This window comes from Volvox carteri (genome assembly GCF_000143455.1).
Source record: "Volvox carteri f. nagariensis unplaced genomic scaffold VOLCAscaffold_62, whole genome shotgun sequence".
NCBI lineage: Eukaryota > Viridiplantae > Chlorophyta > Chlorophyceae > Chlamydomonadales > Volvocaceae > Volvox > Volvox carteri.
The window spans coordinates 251,103-252,470 of NW_003307605.1; the positions used below are offsets into that span (position 1 = coordinate 251,103).

The 1,368-nt window shown below is 56.5% G+C and overlaps 1 protein-coding gene across 1 annotated transcript in view; it reads right to left on the reverse strand.

The window, feature by feature from the left end:
• VOLCADRAFT_107294 (uncharacterized protein) overlaps positions 1-720 on the reverse strand; it is a gene marked incomplete at its 5' end in the record, with an annotated part of 5,218 nt that extends 4,498 nt beyond the window's left edge. The window contains one exon of the mRNA XM_002956541.1: positions 620-720. Coding sequence (XP_002956587.1) covers positions 620-720 — 101 coding nt within the window. The remainder of the gene's footprint in view (positions 1-619) is intronic.
• Between the last annotated feature and the right edge of the window lie 648 nt (positions 721-1,368).

Consider the following 1,368-nt stretch of genomic DNA (forward strand, 5'->3'; position numbering starts at 1 on the left):
CGAGGGGGGGGGCGGCGGGTGGGGGGCTGGGGGAGGGAGGAAGTGCGTACGTAGGTGTGTGTGTGTATGCGTGTAATTTGGTCCTGGAGCGGGGCGGTGGCGGTGGTGGCGGCGACCTCGGCTTTGGTGTTCACTTCGCTAGAACGGCAGTGAGGGGGGTAATGGCTCCGTTGGAACCCTGGCTTGCCCTCCGACTACATGAATAGTGGTGGTGGTGGTGGTGGTGGTGGCTTGGGGGGGGGGAAAGGCGGGGTAAAGGGCGGAGAAGGGGCAGACAGAGAGGGGGCTCGCCGTACCTTGTCGTACACCACGCCCAGTCGTGTGTTTTTGGCCCATGGCGGGGCCGGCGGCAGGGCCGCGGCTGCTAGCGCTGAGCAATGCCCGGCGAGGGTGTCCTCGAAACCCCGGGCCCAGGGGTGGCAAATCTCCTGAGGGGGTGCGTGTGTGTGTATGCATGTATGTATGTACGCACGTAAAAGGTATGGGACCCATACTATGGGTATGTACGATTTCCGAGAGGAGGGAACTGCGGGAAGGTGCAAGGTTCTGTTGTCACGACAGAACAGTGAATTACAACCGCAAAAGTGACGGGGTGCGCGGGGCACACACACACACACACAGTAACACGGTGGCGCAGATCGTAGGTGGCGGCAGCGCGGAGGTGGTGGTGTCGGAGGAGCAGGCGGAGGGCACTGCAGCTGGAGGGGGGGAGAGAAGCATTCATACGGCGGTGTAGCAAGCTACATTTACCTTAGAATATCTTTAAGCTATTAAAGCTTAATCACAGTAACGGTACGGTCCCGTATTTACGAACCATACTCGTTAACTGTACGAACTCACTTTCTGGTACGCTATCACAACCTAGCGTACGGCACCAAGACTCCAGGAATGGAGATGGCGGCAGGTGGGCCGCATTTAAGCCACCCAGGTGAAGTGCTTCGGCCAGACACTTAACGTATCACTATACTAGTGTTCAGGGTTCAAGACCTTGCTGTCACCGTTCTCGACGTATGTCTTCGAATCCCGACTTCCCTTGTCTCTTCTCACGCCTAACGCTGGGTCGCCAATCGTGGACGAGACCCTCTACTTCCGCTAAAACAGCTAAGGTAAGAGACGGCTGTTACATTTTGGTATCGACGATCATTTGTTCGGTCCTCGCCTCACATTGCGCCGCAGCAGTTACTCGCCCATTGTCTGAGTCTTAGACTCGACTTTCTGGAAATGGTTCCTAAGCCTATAGCTAAGACTAAGGCTGTTTCTTTGAGCGATGCTAAGCACGTTCCTATTCCGCGACCGAAGTCTAAGACTACGGCGCAAATTCCTGCCGATGCTACAACCGCTTCGGACCCACTTCGCGTGCGAAAATAA